This window comes from Haliotis cracherodii, unplaced genomic scaffold (assembly GCF_022045235.1).
Source record: "Haliotis cracherodii isolate W230 unplaced genomic scaffold, xgHalCrac1.p SCAF_4, whole genome shotgun sequence".
NCBI lineage: Eukaryota > Metazoa > Mollusca > Gastropoda > Lepetellida > Haliotidae > Haliotis > Haliotis cracherodii.
This window is the reverse complement of record NW_027266297.1, coordinates 43,144,057-43,160,892: the sequence shown is the minus strand read 5'-3', so window position 1 is coordinate 43,160,892 and position 16,836 is coordinate 43,144,057. Positions and strand designations below refer to the sequence as shown.

General features: G+C 41.8%; 1 protein-coding gene across 2 annotated transcripts in view; it reads left to right on the top strand.

The window, feature by feature from the left end:
* LOC139480527 (poly [ADP-ribose] polymerase tankyrase-like) overlaps window positions 1–16,836 on the top strand; it is an 80,254-nt gene that overhangs the window by 6,328 nt on the left and 57,090 nt on the right. For both annotated transcript variants that reach the window (XM_071263620.1, XM_071263621.1), the window contains exons 6-14: window positions 4,506–4,602; window positions 4,704–4,821; window positions 5,001–5,185; window positions 10,388–10,475; window positions 10,806–10,943; window positions 12,716–12,844; window positions 13,727–13,801; window positions 14,202–14,365; window positions 15,424–15,533. In XM_071263620.1, the coding sequence (XP_071119721.1) occupies window positions 4,506–4,602; window positions 4,704–4,821; window positions 5,001–5,185; window positions 10,388–10,475; window positions 10,806–10,943; window positions 12,716–12,844; window positions 13,727–13,801; window positions 14,202–14,365; window positions 15,424–15,533 (1,104 nt within the window). The remainder of the gene's footprint in view (window positions 1–4,505; window positions 4,603–4,703; window positions 4,822–5,000; window positions 5,186–10,387; window positions 10,476–10,805; window positions 10,944–12,715; window positions 12,845–13,726; window positions 13,802–14,201; window positions 14,366–15,423; window positions 15,534–16,836) is intronic.

Genomic DNA, 16,836 nt, shown 5'->3' with positions numbered 1-16,836 from the left:
ACCTGTGATAAGAAACGAATTTGAAAATTGAGATAAAAAATCACCAGACATGTTGATTTACAGTTTAAATAATATTTTCTGTCCTGCTAGGCATTAATTCACATGCAGAGATTAAGATTACCTTGTGTATTTTCTCGTTACCCAAGCCGGAAACAGCAATCAGCTGTCCAAACATTTTTCTTGGAATCTACCGGTGATATGGTTAAAACTTACCCAATGATATAACTTTAAAGAATTTTGATGCAATGATCGGAATTTGTCAGGAAGAATATCTTCCAATATCGTGTTATTTTCGATGCAGCTTTTACTATATATATTTAAAACATTAATAACCATAAGCATAGCACTTCGGTGCAGCTGATCACTATGGCCGGATATTTTTTTGACATGGAACAATTTGACCAGCCACCGTTGAGGCTCCCGCGCACGTGATCGCAAGAACTTTATGTTGACACAGAATAGTCAAACTACAACAAATATGACTTTTTACGAGTCAAAGTGTGGCATTCATGATATATGTATCCATTCTCTATCAACTAAAGTTTGTTTCAAGGCGTCAATAACGGTAATCTGACTGTGGTTGCTGTAAATAATAGTGAGTCATGCAATCTTCCGGCCGCTTCACACGCAATTTCACCAAAATTAATCTAAATAGATAAAATTAATGAAATAGATTACAAACAGTCCAAAGTCCAGATATACAATGAACACTTTTAATAACCAGACTGCATAATTATAAGATTACATTTGCGTACTCCAATATGGATTTGTTGATATGGCATTTCCGGTGTTACATGCTCACGGAAATGTCTTTGTGTTAGGGGAAAAAAGACAATCAAAACTCATTATTGTGTGTATAATGCACACCTCCTTCTACACAGCTTTGTATTTTTGGAAAAGAGTGCACACTAGACTCAAGAAAATACGATATCTTCTGAGTCATTTTGCTTTCTCTTTTTGTCACAACACTTATGTACCAGTGTACCATCAGTATCTCTGTATCAGTATCTCTGTACCAATATCAGTTTCTGTGTACTAGTACCAGCGCCTTAGTACCAGTTACTCCTTTTACCATTACCTCGTTTTGACAGGACATCCGTATGTCGTTACCTCCTTGTACTGGTACCTCTTGTGGAAGTAGGTCCTTGTGTCGTTACCTCCTTGTACTGGTACCTCTTGTGGAAGTAGGTCCTTGTGTCGTTACCTCCTTGTACTGGTACCTCTTGTGGAAGTAGGTCCTTGTGTCGTTACCTCCTTGTACTAGTACCTCTTGTGAAAGTGTCTCCTTGTGTCAGCACCTCCTAATACCATTCATTCCTCGTGTCTGTACCTACTTATACCACTCCTCCTTGTGTCAGTACCTCCTAATACCACTCCTCCTTGTGTCAGTACCTCCTAATACCATTCATTCCTTGTGTCTGTACCTCCTTATACCACTCCTCCTTGTGTCAGTACCTCCTTATACCACTCCTCCTTGTGTCAGTGCCTCCTAATACCATTCATTCCTTGTGTCTGTACCTCCTTATACCACTCCTCCTTGTGTCAGTACCTCCTTATACCACTCCTCCTTGTGTCAGTACCTCCTTATACCACTCCTCCTTGTGTCAGTACCTCCTTATACCACTCCTCCTTGTGTCAGTACCTGCTAATACCACTCCTCCTTGTGTCAGTACCTCCTAATACCATTCATTCCTTGTGTCAGTACCTCCTTTTACCACTCCTTCCTTGCATCAGTGTCTCCTTGTGTCAGTACCTCCTAATACCATTCATTCCTTGTGTCTTTACCTACTTATACCACTCCTCCTTGTGTCAGTACCTCCTAATACCATTCATTCCTTGTGTCAGTACCTCCTTTTACCACTCCTTCCTTGCATCAGTGTCTCCTTGTGTCAGTACCTCCTAATACCATTCATTCCTTGTGTCTTTACCTACTTATACCACTCCTCCTTGTGTCAGTACCTCCTTATACCACTCCTCCTTGTGTCAGTACCTGCTAATACCACTCCTCCTTGTGTCAGTACCTCCTTATACCACTCCTCCTTGTGTCAGTACCTGCTAATACCACTCCTCCTTGTGTCAGTACCTCCTTATACCACTCCTCCTTGTGTCAGTACCTCCTTATACCACTCCTCCTTGTGTCAGTACCTGCTAATACCACTCCTCCTTGTGTCAGTACCTCCTAATACCATTCATTCCTTGTGTCAGTACCTCCTTTTACCACTCCTTCCTTGCATCAGTGTCTCCTTGTGTCAGTACCTCCTAATACCATTCATTCCTTGTGTCTTTACCTACTTATACCACTCCTCCTTGTGTCAGTACCTCCTAATACCATTCATTCCTTGTGTCAGTACCTCCTTTTACCACTCCTTCCTTGCATCAGTGTCTCCTTGTGTCAGTACCTCCTAATACCATTCATTCCTTGTGTCTTTACCTACTTATACCACTCCTCCTTGTGTCAGTACCTCCTTATACCACTCCTCCTTGTGTCAGTACCTGCTAATACCACTCCTCCTTGTGTCAGTACCTCCTTATACCACTCCTCCTTGTGTCAGTACCTGCTAATACCACTCCTCCTTGTGTCAGTACCTCCTTATACCACTCCTCCTTGTGTCAGTACCTGCTAATACCACTCCTCCTTGTGTCAGTACCTGCTAATACCACTCCTCCTTGTGTCAGTACCTCCTTATACCACTCCTCCTTGTGTCAGTACCTGCTAATACCACTCCTCCTTGTGTCAGTGCCTCCTAATACCATTCGTTCCTTGTGTCTGTACCTACTTATGCCACTCCTCCTTGTGTCAGTACCTGCTAATACCACTCCTTCCTTGTGTCAGTACCTCCTTATACCACTCCTCCTTGTGTCAGTACCTGCTAATACCACTCCTCCTTGTGTCAGTACCTCCTTATACCACTCCTCCTTGTGTCAGTACCTGCTAATACCACTCCTCCTTGTGTCAGTACCTCCTTATACCACTCCTCCTTGTGTCAGTACCTGCTAATACCACTCCTCCTTGTGTCAGTACCTGCTAATACCACTCCTCCTTGTGTCAGTACCTCCTTATACCACTCCTCCTTGTGTCAGTACCTGCTAATACCACTCCTCCTTGTGTCAGTACCTCCTAATACCACTCCTTCCTTGCATCAGTGTCTCCTTGTGTCAGTACCTGCTAATACCATTCGTTCCTTGTGTCTGTACCTACTTATACCACTCCTCCTTGTGTCAGTACCTCCTAATACTATTCATTCCTTGTGTCTGTACCTCCTTATACCACTCCTCCTTGTGTCAGTACCTGCTAATACCACTCCTCCTTGTGTCAGTACCTCCTTATACCACTCCTTCCTTGCATCAGTGTCTCCTTGTGTCAGTGCCTCCTAATGCCATTCGTTCCTTGTGTCTGTACCTACTTATACCACTCCTCCTTGTGTCAGTACCTCCTAATACCACTCCTTCCTTGCATCAGTGTCTCCTTGTGTCAGTGCCTCCTAATACCATTCGTTCCTTGTGTCTGTACCTACTTATACCACTCCTTCCTTGTGTCAGTACCTCCTAATACCATTCGTTCCTTGCATCAGTGTCTCCTTGTGTCAGTACCTCCTAATACCACTCCTTCCTTGCATCAGTGTCTCCTTGTGTCAGTGCCTCCTAATACCATTCGTTCCTTGTGTCTGTACCTACTTATACCACTCCTCCTTGTGTCAGTACCTCCTTATACCACTCCTTCCTTTTGTCAGTACCTCCTTATACCACCCCTTCCTTGCATCAGTTCCTTCTTGTGTCAGTACCTCCTAATACCACTCCTCCTTGTGTCAGTACCTCCTAATACCACTCCTCCTTGTGTCAGTACCTACTTATACCACTCCTCCTTGTGTCAGTACCTCCTTATACCACTCCTCCTTGTGTCAGTACTTCCTTATACCACCCCTTCCTTGCATCAGTTCCTTCTTGTGTCAGTACCTCCTTATACCACTCCTCCTTGTGTCAGTACCTCCTTATACCACCCCTTCCTTGCATCAGTTCCTTCTTGTGTCAGTACCTCCTTATACCACTCCTTCCTTTTGTCAGTACCTCCTTATACCACTCCTTCCTTGTATCAGTTCCTTCTTGTGTCAGTACCTCCTTATACCACTCCTTCCTTGTGCCTGTACCTCCTTGTGTCAGTACCTCCTTATACCACTCCTCCCTTGCATCAGTTTCTCCTTGTACTAGTACCCCCTTATGCCGATACCTCCTTGTGTCAGTACCTCCTTATACCACTCCTCCCTTGCGTCAGTTTCTCATTGTACTAGTACCTCCTTGTACCGATACCTCCTTGTGTCAGTACCTCCTTATACCACTCCTCCCTTGCGTCAGTTTCTCCTTGTACTAGTACCTCCTTGTACCGATACCTCCTTGTGTCAGTATGCCTTTGTACCAGTTCCTCGTTATGTCAGGAACATTTCTTCACTTTATGATTAAATTAAATATGGCTTGAGTCCAGTAGTAATTACAGATGGTTTTTGTTTCAGAGCGCAAGAGAAAAGTCCCCAAAAAGCCTGATGAGCTGACTCTACATCCAAATCCTGCTGTCCATGTGTACAGGAAAGATCCTTTCTTTGAAACAAAGTAAGAAACAAGCTTATGTTCATTTGCATTATGTTCATCATGTCTTTATTTGTGTTACAAGTTAACTGAAAAAAACCTTCTGTTCTTTTTTCCCTGTGCAGCCAATCGGTGTCCTTTGTGTCCAAGTATGCACACTCCAAGCTGGTATTCCGAGCTGTCCAAATGAAAGATTACAAACTGCTTAAGAAGTTAATCAAGGATACAGAAAAGATTCGATATGTGAGGATTGAGCTTTGAATTTACCTTGGTTTTGTAACAATTTACACTGTTGAAATAGGATATCTGTTAATTTAGAATATCTTATAGCTCTTAGTAAGAAAACAAATCAGTAGCAAGACAATTTGATGTAAAATGCATTATTGTTTGTAGGCTTATTATATCTTTGCTTACCATTCCAGCTTTCCCATTATCGGAGTACCGCTGATGAAACCACAGCCCTGCACCATGCAGTGACCTTGAAGGACAAGGAGGCCATGAGCATCCTGTACAAGGACTACTTCGGGAATGAAAACAGTACCCTAGCAAAGAGGAAAAAACACACAATGCCTGAAAAAGTCAATGTTGCAAAACTAGAGACTGGATCGTAAGTCTGCAGGGATTTCAATTAGAGGTTCTAGGTTTACCAAAGACGAGATCTATGATGTTATAAACCATGAAACATAATATAACATGTAAATAATGTTTCAAAGGAACTTGTTTTTCCTTAGCTGATGCTACGCAGTGTTTTAGCTTCCATACCTTATACTAACAGAGAGTGCTGGAACAAAGAGACAGTTGAAACAGATTACAGCCCATGACTTGGCATCCATGAGTTATCCCCCTTGGCCCCTACTTCCTCTATTTCTATTTACCTTGTTTTGTCATCAGATTTTGTCTTCAGGTGGTGTTACCTCCATATATCCTTCCCCTGCTTGATATATCTGCTTGTTTGTGGTTTATACCTTGATAATTCCATTTTTGTTCAGGGCCTCGTAACTTAGCACAATTCGCGCATTGGTCGCCAATTTAACTTTCAGGCGTCTCATGTTTACGAGGTTGCTTGTTAATCTACTTTTTGATATAGTTTTCTTAAACTTTTGGTGAATCTCTCCTTTTTTTTGTTGGTTATTAGACGTTTTATGTTTTTGTTTGCTGCTAGTCGCACTTCACACCCTGGTTGTGTTTGAGCGCTTCTTCCTCTGGTGTTTGGAGTCCTACCATACTTCTCCTTCTCCAGCGTGTCATCATCTCTCGACCGTCTCTGCCCATGCCGTCCTTCGGATGATGAGCAACATTTTGTACCAGACTATGACGAAGCGTCTCCAGCCAAGTCTCTTACTCCTGTGGATATGCCTGCTTGGTTCATCTCCCACTCTATGGACTTTGCCAGCGTCTACCCTCCTGTTGATGGAGAGGTTCGGATGCTTGTTTGTTCTTCTTGGCCAAGTTCCTCAATTCCGATGACCGATTCTCTTGTCACTCCCTTTATCCAGTGTCGGCAGTGGCTTCTGCCAACACAGCCATACAAGACTGCATGAGCCATACAAGACTGCTTGGACAAGAATCCCTATGAGGCTGATGACCAGCTCCTTTCTGCCTTGAATTGGCTCTTACCTCCAATACTGTCTTGGATCCATCACCATTGCTTGGCGCTCTGCCTTGCTCAAGCAGTCTTCCTGGGATCCGTCCTTCAAGACGTAATTGGTGCACCATCCTTGGTTTGGTTTGGCTCTCTTCAATGGCCAGATCCCTACTGTTGCCAAGGAGACCCAGAGTTAGGATGCTAATCAACAGCATTTTCGTCTCCTTAGTAACTTGGAACGCCTCCTCTTTTCACAGCTCTCTCAGCAGTGAAAGTCCTATCTTCCTAGTGCCAAAGGAGGCTTCGTCCAAACTGACGATGATCCACAATCTGGTGATATTCAGTCTCAACTATCTTGCGCCTCCGCCACATTTCCAGATGATCTCCATCCGTTCTCCACCTACTACAACCGATGGACTACCTCATCAGTCTGGATCTACAGGATGCCTACCTGCATGTTACCATTCACGCATTGCTTTGTTGTTTCCTTCGCTTCGTCTTCCAGTTGAAAGTGCTCCCATTTGGAATTTACATGACTCCATTGTTATTCACACATATAACTCATCGTTGTGTTTCTTCACTGCAGGGGTATTTGGTTTGGAGCCTACCTCGATAACTGCATCCACGGTCAAAGCATCCCTCAGACCCCGATTCTTCAGCGCGTTTCAGGCGGGCTCTTTCTGACAGACCTCGCCTTGATACAGGTTACTCAGGATCAGTTTGCTGCTCTCCAATCTGGGGTCAGGAGAGCCATTTCAAATCTCTTGCACAGGGCTACAGGGCCTTCTTGGCCTGTTAACTTCAGCTAAGGATCTTAAATCCAGGGGTCATCTGCAACTGTGTCCCATTCTCCTTCTTTCTCCTTCCCTTTTGCGCTCTGACCTGTCCGGTCCCCTTCTTTCTCTGCTGAGAGGAATTACACCCGTTTCTGGAGTGGTGGCTAGTCCCATCGAACATCTTAGTGGTTCCTCAATGACAAGCTTAGAGGCCACCCACCATCTCTTCATGGACACGTCTCTACAGGGATGGGGTGCCAGTCTTCTCCAGGAAACTGCTTCCGGTCTTTGGACTCCTGTGGACACATCAACAATCTACAGTTGGAGGCAATCATTCGGGCGACTTCGTCATTGGCGTCTGCTCCTCCGAAACACCTGTCTCATCATCCGACAACTCCACAGTGGTGTACTACATCAACAAACAGGGGTCAACTCGGTCTACAGACTTTTCGCCTGTTTCGTTTGGTCTTTATCTTCTCATCTGAGCCAGTCACATTCCAGGTTGTCCTTTCCCTATCGTCCATTTCCCACGGAGTAGATGCTCCATCTGGACGCCTTGCGGTTCTTCTACAACCGCCTGGGAACTCCCAACGTCGATGTCTTCTACACAGTGAGCAACCACCAATTGCTGGTGTACGTGTCTCAAGCCCCAGACCCAGCTGCTTGGTAGGTAGACAGACTTGCTCTGTCCTAAGTCGGCCTAAGCGTGTACACTTCTCCGCCAAAAGTTCTTCTCCCTCAGGTCATTCAGAAATTGGCCCAGACCTGTCTCTGGATCTGCTTTTGGTTCTGCCTTACTGGCCAGCACGGATTTGGTTTTCCAGGCTCCTTCATCTCTCCAGCGAACCCGTGTTGCGGCTTATCTTGCTGCGCTCAATTCTGTCTTGAAGATCGCTAGAGATTCCCGGCTATCATCGCTCCCCGCCCTCTTTGCCCTCTTTTTAGGCTAGAGGACCAGACTAAGAAGTGTCAGCTTGGGATCTCAATGTTGTTTTGCAGGACTTACGCCGGGCCCTGTATGAGCCACTTACGTTTGAAGATCTCACGTTGAAGACTTGCTTTCTCCTGGCCCTTGCAACTGCTGCCAGGGTTAGCGAGCTTCATGCCCTGGATGTGACCCGAGTCCAGTTCGACCAATGCCCTCACGGTTTGGTTCACCTTGGCCTTTGCTGGGACTTTGTCGCAAAAAATCAGATGCCTGGCCAACCTGATCGGCAATTTCATGTCCCGCCTATTTCGGAGATCATTGGTCCTGATGATGACTTAGAGCTCACCCATTGCCTGGTTCGGGCTCTCAGTCGTTATCTTCAGGTGTCTCAGCAGCATCGTAAGCAGTGCCAGAGGCTGTTCATCCCTCATCCCTGTGTCTCTTCAGAGATCTCCTGTAATACAGTCTCCCTTTGGCTTCGTTCCCCTATCCTGAGGGCTTATCACCACCAACAGCCTCCAATCCACATGAGATCCGTGCCCTGTCTTCTTTGCTGGCCCTCCATGTTAAGGTCTCCATCCGGTCCATCATGGAGGGGTACTTCTGGTCATCTACTTTCTTTGCCAGCCATTATCTCAGCAACATTTGTGTGGAGGACGTCAAAGGTATGCATAGCTTTGGTTCACTTGTCCTGGCCCAGCAGCTGACCAACTCCTGATGCCGTTGACCATACCATTTCCGAGGAACATGGCTTTATATGCTGTTCCTCTTGGGTTGCTGGGTACTGTTCTGTTGGTACCTAGTAAAGTTTTGGTCCTGTTTTTCCCCCTCTTTTGGGCCGGATACGGAATACCTTACTTTTACCCTTTGTCAGGCGATGTTCTCTCTACCTTTTCAGACCACCATTCTGTTCCGAGAGGACTTAACCTGCATCTTATCCCCTTGCCTGCCGTTCCGGGAGCCACTACCTTGCCGTTGCTTGCTTGGTTTCCTGCCAAACAGTTTTGATGTATTTCCTCAGCATGCCTGGTGCTTCTCACGGAAAGCCCGCCATCCGTCAGTCGAATAAAGCTCTGTGTAGCGTCAGGTAAGGTAAAACAAGAGCATATCTGATTTAATGCAATGTTTTTATACTTACCTGACGCTACACCTATAGGGCAACCCGGACTTCATCCTCCTCCTCCGCCTTACCGTTTGGCACTACTGTCTACACTACTTCTGTTGTCATACAGTGAAGAATATGAGGGAGTAGGGGCCAAGGGGGATAACTTATGGATGCCGAGTCACAGGCTGTAATCTGTTTCAACTGTCTCTCTGTTCCAGTACTATTAATTTGTATAAGGAAGGGAAGTTAAAGCATTAAAAAAGTAGAAATATATATGTTATTTAAAACATTGTTCCAAAAAGGTTTTAAGAGGACAATTTTCAGAAGTTTCATGCATTCAGAAGACACCAAGGGGGAAAGAAATATCTCAAGTGAGCTTATGTCATGGCCTGTTTGTCGGGCATTAACATCTCCTCTTTAGAAACCACTGCACCAATGAAGCTGATAATTCACATACTTATTCCCACCAATGATGGCTCCCACAGCAGCCATATTGAAACACCTATTTTGGGCCATAACTCAGCCATTATTGTTCCAAAAGTAATGAAATTTGGTACATCTGAAGCTACTGATGGGCCTCTAGATATATGTTCCATTTTTATTCCATTGTACATTTCAATCTTGTTGTTCACCTACTGCAAAACTGTAATGAAAGCTGAACATTTTTCACTTTTGCGCTTTACTCTGCCATTTTAGCTTGTGTCATTTTGAATTTGAAATGCAGAAAGTATGTTGATTGTGGAATAACATTTAAGATGTTTTGGGGATATTTTGACTTTTTTTCCAGCTGCGATCTTTGACTTACATGTACCACTGTTTTTCTAGTGTCACTGCATTTATGACATCATCTTTGAAACTAGAAGGCCCATGAAGCTGAATCGTTGTAGGAATGGTCCTTGCTCACAGGGTTCTAATCCGATGTAAAACATGGCCATATCTAGAAAACTATTAATGGCCATCACTCGGTCATTTCTTTTCTCAAAATTACTGAATTTGTCATTGATGCAAGTAGTAGTGAGACCAGACAAATGTAGGCCGATTTTTGCAGGTTTTTTTCGCAGTTTTTGCCTTGATTCAACCTTTATACCAGAAATGATTCACTGAAGTGAAAATGCTGTCATGAAGGCCTGGGACAAGTCCTTATCAAGACCTGGGTACTCGACCACCCTAATACCCGACCCTACCCGTGGTACCCACTGTAGGTCTCAAGAATTGGAACATAATGTCTGAATGGGAAAGCCCTGTCAAAGGCTATTTACAGACACATATTAAATGATCAGATCATGCATACACTGAAGTCCACTGAAGTCTCTACTCAAATGTATAAAAGTAAGAAACAAAACGTGCACATGGATGCTCCAGTAAAGAAATTGGACATTTCCCAGCACTTGTTTTATTCTCCTATTGTATTTTAGGTACAACTTCAGATCACTGGGTGTTGCCTTTATACGTCCTATCATGGCCAGTCGAGGCAGTCGAGAAGGAAACAATGCCCTTACTAAGGTAGGTGACAGTATTGAATTGGATATAAAAAGAAGTTAGAATGTTCCAAAATACCAAATTATTTTATTAAAAGTACTCTAAGGATAAAGAAGGTATGAATGAGAAAATATTGTTGTGTGTTGCAGTTAGCAATATTTCAGCAATATTCCACAAATATCACAGCAATATCAGCAATACCATGGCAATATCACAGTAGTATTTCAGAATTATCTGCAATATTCCAGATGTTGTAGTGGGTAACTGATGATTGTGTTTCTAGAATCCACATAGGGAGACTGGGGACTCCAGTTTTCACTTAATAAATTTGAGTAATTTATATCTTTTTTGCAGGATCTGTCCGATATGCAAGAAAGAAAAGAGCCATCATCTGAATCAATCATCACTCACATGTTAGCTGTTGGTATTGACTTCAACACCATGAAAGATGTTTTGAAGGGAAAAAAGGACAGTCCAATGGACTACTATAAAGTATGTAAAACACAACTGGATGTGGCTTAGATGTTGGTTATCGGCCTCATGTAAATGAGCTCCAAATTAGTGGAATGAGATCTTTAACACTGATTCTATACCTCACTCCATCAAGTTCTGACAAACCTTCACAGAAGGCCGTATCAGGTTAACTTCCTAATCAGTCAATATGCATGGAAGTCATGTCAGGGGAATTTTCTAATCAGCCAATATGTGTTGAGGTCATGTCAGGTGAACTTTCTAATCAGCCAAAATGCATGGAGGTCTTGTCAGGTGAATTTTCTGATTAGTCAGTCGGGATGGAGATCTTGTTAGGTGAATTTTCTAATCAGCCAATTGGACTGGAGGTCTTGTCAGGTGGACTTTCTAATCAGACAATATGTGTTGAGGTCTTGTCAGGTGAATTTTCTAATCAGCCAATAAGTGTGGAGGTCTTGTCCAGTGAACTTTCTAATTAACCAATGTGCATGGAGGTCATGTCAGGTGAATTTTCTAATCAGCCAAAAGGATTGGAGGTCTTGTCAGGTGAATTTTCTAATCAGCCAATAAGTGTGGAGGTCTTGTCAGGTGAACTTTCTAATCAGCAAATATTCATGGAGGTCATGTAAGGTGAATTTTCTGATTAGTCAGTCGGGATGGTGAACTATCTAATCAGCCAATATGTGTTGAGGTCATGTCAGGTGAATTTTCTAATCAGCCAATATGCATGGAGGTCATGTCAGGTGAATTTTCTGATCAGTAAATAAGTGTGGAAGTCTTGTCAGGTGAATTTCTAATCAGACAATATGTGTTGAGGTCTTGTCAGGTGAATTTTCTAATCAGCAAATAAATGTTGAGGTCTTGTCAGGTGAACTTTCTAATCAGTCAGTCAGCATAGAGGTCTTGTCAGGTCAATTTTCTGATCAACCTATCTGCGTCTAGGTCATGTCGTGTGAATTTGCTAATCAGCCAATCAGTGTGGAGACTTCTAAATTGTTAGTATGAATGAAGAAAGCTTTCAGACCTTGGTATCGTGAAAATGAACTAAATCAGGCTGTACCTAATGGCTGATAATGGATGCATTATACATGTACTACTCAAAAGAAGTTAAAGAACATCCGATTCTTTCATATTACTACAGTTAATCTGACATGGCATCAGTAGTGAAATTGTTAAAGAGCTGAGATGTTTGTGAAGTAAGACTATTCACAGTCTTTTTGTCCAATCTATATTTTAGTGTTATACCTTGGATAGATAGTTAATCCACTGTAAGCAGTTGTAGGGTTGAATGTAACTTTCAGTCTTGCCTTTAATGTTTTACAGATCAGTTATCAGATCCAATTTAGAGATCCCAAATTGAGTAGGGAGTTAAGCGCAAACTAGTCAAAAATATGATGTAAGATGTTAAAAAGGGAATGAATTGAAACCAATAGTGTTCAACATTGTTTTTAAACAGGCCTGAGATAATAACATTATTTTTACTTAATTTAGCATTTCAATAATGACATGGTAATTGTTGCCGCTGTGTTCAAGCCTTGTATACAAGGTTTCTTGTTTCCACATGTTTCCCCAGTTTACCAGTGTCATTAGATTCATGCCACAAACATGTTTGTTTAAATTCATGAGGATTCTAACTGTGCCAACTGGCGCTCTAATTCCTGGGAATTCCTGCTTAAATGTCAGGTAAGCAATATTTGAAACCGGACATTTGAGATTCCCAATCAGACATGTCCGGCGCATATGACTGTTTCCGGACCCCTGTTTCTAATGCTGGGTTTATTTTAAATTTTTAGTATCAACAAGCCCTTGTGAACATAGACATAGCTCTTCAACATGGGCACCACAAACTAGCTGGAGCCATCATGCAGGAAATAGCAACGGAACATCCAGGCCTGGGGAAACTAGCCACTCTTCACTACTCGGTAAGATTCGTGCAAGCAGGATTCATATAAGTGGGATTCATATGCGTTCTCATCAACTGCCTCTGTAACTTTTGTGGGGGTGGGGGGTTGGGGTGGGGTGTTTCGTTGGATGGGAGAAGACTTCAAGGACTGCGAGACCTTCCCAAATGTTAAACACAGCTTGGTAATGTTTTTTGTATTAATTAATTATAGAATTTAGCTTGCTTACAAAATTTGAATTGTTGATATGTTTTATAATGTTTCACACAATACACTGGTTGATCCAGTGAGTTTGTGAATGTTCTTAGTTCTTGCAAACAACTGCGTCAAGACCAGGCAAACTGGTGACAGTAACTGGTGTTCCGCCAAATCAGGACATAAACATATTTTCAGTCCACTGATTCATTTTTTTAGGCTTAGAAAATAAAAGAATTGGTTCTCAGGCAATGACTTTTGAAAATGTAGTGCAAACAGGGTTTTTTTTTTTGCTTGTTCAAACGACTATGTAACCAAATAAACAGTAGTGTACTATCTACCTGCGAAAACGGGCTCACTACATAAACAAGCTTACAAACTCCTATTGCCGCCATGACCATAACACGAGATGGGCAGTAAAGCAGTTTGTGTTTAAAGGGAAGTAACTGTGTGCTATTTTGGATAGCATCGTTTTTTTAATTATTAGGATATTTTAAATTTTTTTGAAAATGGAAATAAAAACGAAACCTGCTGTGGACTTTATGATGATGTGGGCGGTGCCTGAGAACCAAGACTATTATTGTTTTTAGCCTTAGTCTCATCTAACAGCACTAGAATGCTGGAGACTGGTTCACTGCTGAAGTGCTGAAATACTGTTTAATGTGGTGTTAAACCAACTCCCTCACTCCCTCACTCTGTTGACCACAGGTTCTCACGTCAGACAAGGAGTTGAAGAATTGCCCACCATCACAGGTCAAGTGGGGAATCAAGTCAGTCAGAATGGTAGGTTTGAACTTGTCGTAATAGAAGACAACCATTGCATGAAATAACAGAATAACCCCAGCATACCTTTGACAATGTTTAACATAAGAAAAACAAACTGAGGACTCTCTGTCAGAATGTCTATCTATAAAATGATGTCTGGACTTATAGTTTTACTGTATTTGATAATTTGTGTGCTCCAACAGATCAATAACACTTATGGCCCAGTCATCTTGAGTGTGACATCTTGTATTACAGAGTTGTCTACCTTTGTTTTGCAAGGATATGTCAGGACCATATTCATGGGTTTCACCAAAGTGGTAAACATCTACAACCTGTGTCAGTTTGTTTCCTCTAATTTTAATTGTAAATAATGTGTATTTTTGCTCTCGTAGTTCCACTTACACACTCATTCTAACAGATAACACCAATCCACATTGCCGCCTGTAACCCGAACACACAGCATCTGGACCGACTGCTCAAGGTGGAGCCTGACTTCCACATCTCAGACAAGTGCAACCGTCGACCCATCCACTTTGCTGCTGGGTGTGAGTCCACAGCCCCTCTGGAGTACCTGGTGGGGAGGTCAGTTTACACTGGTTTTTTGTTTGGTCTTATCCGGTCTAGGCCGGTCAAAATCAGTAAGTTTGTACTTTTGCCCTTGTGACAAAGATAAGAATACTGAGCATGTCATGTGTTGCTCTACCTTGACTGTGTTTAACGTAGCTGGTATGGAGAACTTGGACCACCCATTTTATATTTCCAGTTTAAGGATTTGACCAACCTGAGCCAAAAGCCACAATATTAAAATAGAATAAAAATAAGTTTAAGTTTATTTTCTCCATTTTGATGGGTTGGGGGAGAAAATAGGAATTCACTATCTGAAATTCTAAATTTTTTTTATTGTGGCCAAATGCAGCCATCTTTGTCATATCACAGATATTTTTCCCCCACTGTAAATAACACCTGCATCACTTTTTCCTTCCACATCAAGCTGACCATCACCTACTATCCATTGTATTATATCTCCATTCTATCATGATAAATACCCTGGACTCATTCACCACCATTCCTTGTCTAGGAGTGACGTCACTACCTCCATCTCCTCTATTGCTAACTTGTCACAGAATATCTCTCACTCATAAGCTTGAAGTCAACAGCCATTCAAAATGCCCCTTCTGAACGTAGGTTCGATCAGCATAGATTTACATTCGAATTTGCAGCCCTCAATATATTTTATCGAACCACCAGACTGTTATGAACCATCAGCTAGGAATGATGATTTCGGGTGTGTGAAGGTAGGGAGGGAAGTCTCTATGCTTCTAGACATTCCCAGTTGCGTATAGATGGCTGGCAACAAGGCGAGTAGAGAACTGGCGACGTCACCACTTGTTTTTACCATGAGATTTGATTGGATGACTCTTGTTAATGTCAGACTCATATAACAACTATAGTGGCAAATAGATCCAGGGTATAATTCATAACAGAATGGAGGTATGGTTGTTCAAAGTGGTGTTAAAACAAACTATCTCATTATCAGAATGAGAATACATTCACACACATTTACTGCAATATAGACTCTCCTGATGCATTCTCATGAACAATATTTGGTGATACATATCATGCCTGTGTTGCTGTTGCAGAGGGGCCAACATGTATGACTGTGACCACAAGGGAGACACTCCTCTTCACTTTGCTGTCCGGGCAAACAGAGTTAAAAATGTGAAATATCTCCTGCAAGAAGCCAAAAAATGTAATTCAATATTACAGAGACAACTTGATGTTGTATGTGTGGTCACTGAACAATGTGAAACCATTGAGTTGGCCACAAGAAAGTAATTGTGTGTGTGTGTGTGTGTGTGTGTGTGTGTGTGTGTGTGTGTGTGTGTGTGTGTGAGTGAATATATTATGTTTTGGAAGCATATGGTGTGTTTGTGTTTTATAGGAAGCATATGGTGTTTTTGTGTTTTATTGGAAACATATGGTGTGTTTGTGTTTTATTGGAAGCATATGGTGTGTTTGTGTTTTATTTGAAACATATGGTGTGTTTGTGTTTTATTGGAAGCATATGGTGTGTTTGTGTTTTATTGGAAACATATGGTGTGTTTGTGTTTTATAGGAAGCATATGGTGTGTTTGTGTTTTATAGGAAGCATTTGGTGTGTTAATGTTTTATTTGAAACATATGGTGTGTTTGTGTTTTATTGGAAGCATATGGTGTGTTAGTGTTTTATTGGAAACATATGGTGTGTTAGTGTTTTATTGGAAGCATGTTGTGTTTTTGTGTTTTATTGGAAACATATGGTGTGTTTGTGTTTTATTGGAAACATATGGTGTGTTAGTGTTTTATTGGAAGCATATGGTGTGTTTGTGTTTTATTGGAAGCATATGGTGTGTTTATGTTTTATTGGAAACATATGGTGTGTTAGTGTTTTATTGGAAACATGTGGTGTGTTTGTGTTTTATTGGAAGCATATGGTGTGTTAGTGTTTTATTGGAAACATATGGTGTGTTTGTGTTTTATTGGAAGCATATGGTGTTTTTGTGTTTTATTGGAAACATATGGTGTGTTTGTGTTTTATTGGAAACATATGGTGTGTTTGTGTTTTGTTGGAAGCATATGATGTGCTTGTGTTTTATTGGAAGCATTGGATGTATTTTTTATTTTTTTTAAGCATGTAGTGTATTTGAATTTTATTGGAAGCATTTGGTGTGTTAGTGTTTTACTGAAATGATATGGTGTGTTAGTGTTTTATTGGAAGCATATGGTGTGTTAGTGTTTTATTGGAAACATATGGTGTGTTTGTGTTTTATTGGAAGCATATGGTGTGTTTGTGTTTTATGGGAAACATATGGTGTGTTTGTGTTTTATTGGAAACATATGGTGTGTTTTTGTTTTATTGGAAGCATATGGTGTGTTTATGTTTTATTGGAAGCATGGGTTGTATTCAAGTTTTATTGGAAGCATATGGTGTGTTTGTGTTTTACTGAAATCATATGGTGTGTTTCTGTTTTATTGGCAGAATGTTGTGTGTTTATGTTTAATTGGAAGCATAT